This window comes from Pyrus communis, chromosome 7 (assembly GCF_963583255.1).
Source record: "Pyrus communis chromosome 7, drPyrComm1.1, whole genome shotgun sequence".
Classification (NCBI taxonomy): Eukaryota; Viridiplantae; Streptophyta; class Magnoliopsida; order Rosales; family Rosaceae; genus Pyrus; species Pyrus communis.
The window spans coordinates 21,875,654-21,877,725 of NC_084809.1; the positions used below are offsets into that span (position 1 = coordinate 21,875,654).

Below are 2,072 nucleotides of genomic sequence, written 5' to 3' on the forward strand. Positions count from 1 at the left end.
CTTTAAATCGAAATCCAAGAATACAAATTGTGCGCTGGGTTTTGATTGTTCCAAATTGGTCAAATGTAAGGTGAGTTCTGATTATTCCATGATCATTGATGGGGAGTATGCTGGTAAATTAAAAGTGCATCATTTAGAAGCTTGTATGGAGACGAACAGAAAAAATGAAAGAAAGTTTACTCTCTCGAGATTTGAAACTGGTTGCTGTGTTATTTGCCATGTTGTTCTTGATTGTGACTACTGTAAGGGCATTCGGGAAAAGGGTGGTGGCTCAAAATTCAGGGTAAGGACGATGATAATCCCAATTGTTAGGAAGGAATATTTGGTTCTTAGCTTTCATAGGCAGAAGAAGTTTCCATTTGGAAGTTCTGTTCATGGCTCTTTTGGTTTGCCAGATACTAGTCATATACTTGAGGATGGAATATTAACTGGTTAAAGAATGACAATAGTTGCGAATACAATGAGCACATGAAAGTGGATGCTGCCTTCACTGGTGCAAAACACATGCCAAAACAAATGATTTACAATAGTAATTCAAAGTTCTGAATCATATCAGAGAATAAGGCGGTAATAGATGGGGCCTGGATAAGTCATGATATTGATCTCAGATTAGGGTCGAGGAAAATAAGTAGCATAAGGAAGCCTATATGGAAACTAACGAAAATGTATGTGGGTTTCCTCCACCACCAGAACTTGGTTTATGATCGAACAATGCAAGTCATGGCCTGCCCTGAGGTGCAATATCTATCCATCAAAGCCATTCCGAAGAGCATTGTACACAAGGAAAAAAAGCTTGAGAGGCTGAGGGAGGACCTTCTGTCCAAACCCGAGAACATTAGGGAGAGAATTGTGGATAGGAGGATCTCAAAGAAGCTTAGGGATCTGTCTCTTTTAGAGCAACCTTTCATTAAAGATGATAGTCTTTTGGTGAAAGACATAGTGAAGCAGATCGTAGCTGCTCATGGTGAGAACATAAAAATTCGCAGATATTATCAACCTTTGAGTGTGGAGGGTACTTAATTAGATATGAGTGTAGTGTTTCAGTTCATACTTATTTCCATGTTCCATGTTTCTTGCTTGAAAAAGCATTTGGGACCACAAGTAACAACCACAGTGCCGCTGCCAGTTATCATAGATGATAGGATTTTGCAAAGATGTACCAATTGCAATCTTGGATAGAAGAATGATCAAGAAAGTGCTACAGCTACGGAAGTCTTAGTTCAATGGCAAAACCACTCCAAAGATGATGCTACATGAGAACTATACCATGAACTGAAGCTTAAGTTTCCAGAAATTGTGAGCCTTTAACACATTCTTGTGATTTTGTTGTTTCTAGTTTTATTGCTGCTTTTCGATTGTACTTAGTTCGAAATTGTAAATCTTACTTGTAAGATTGGTTTTAAGGGGGGGATATTGTTAGGATGCCAGATGGCATCATCTTGTGGTGACAGTTAGTTAAGTGTTAGTACAAATAGTGCGTTGTAAGAGAAAAAAGGCAGTTAATGAAATTGTATTGTTTGTATTGTTCTTCTGTTACTCTTTTTCTCTCTCTGTGGAATTGTGGAAAATGTAGAGCAGCGTTCTAACAAAACTAGTGTAGCCTTGCACCACCATCACTCGCCGTCTTCTCCAGTGAGCTCCACAAAAAATATAGAACCACACCAGACCACCAAGTCGTATCCCTCTTTGTCCCTCTCGTTCAGGTAATTCCCTCCCTTAACCTCTCTATAGTCTATCTCACCTCTGCAATAGATTAGCCATGAAGCTAAAATCATCACCATTGCCATTGCCCATGGCAGGTGACCACCGAACCAACACTTCCACAACCCCCCCCCCTCACTTGAAACCTAGCCTTAGGTTTAGTTCCAGATGTTCCAACACGAAAACTCTCGGATCTTAGAGCTCTAGCAGCGATGGAGATTTTTCGGTGTGGAACTCATCATTTTTTGTGAGGGTGAGTGTCGAATACGCTTCAAGTGATCTCCCTTCATGGTTTAAAATAATTTATGTACAATCACGTTCCTTGTTCTTTGAGCTTCAAAATGGTATACTGGGTTGTTGATTTTGACTGA

At 39.8% G+C, this 2,072-nt stretch overlaps 1 protein-coding gene across 1 annotated transcript; it reads left to right on the forward strand.

The window, feature by feature from the left end:
• Window positions 1–663: 663 nt before the first annotated feature.
• LOC137740669 (uncharacterized) lies at window positions 664–1,020 on the forward strand. The gene has a single exon (XM_068480505.1). The coding sequence runs from the start codon at window positions 664–666 to the stop codon at window positions 1,018–1,020; it is 357 nt and encodes a 118-aa protein (XP_068336606.1).
• The last annotated feature ends 1,052 nt before the right edge of the window (window positions 1,021–2,072 follow it).

Excerpts from the sequence above, each read along its gene's own strand:
- LOC137740669 (XM_068480505.1), top strand. The coding sequence starts at position 664 with ATGTATGTGGGTTTCCTCCACCACCAGAACTTGGTTTATGATCGAACA.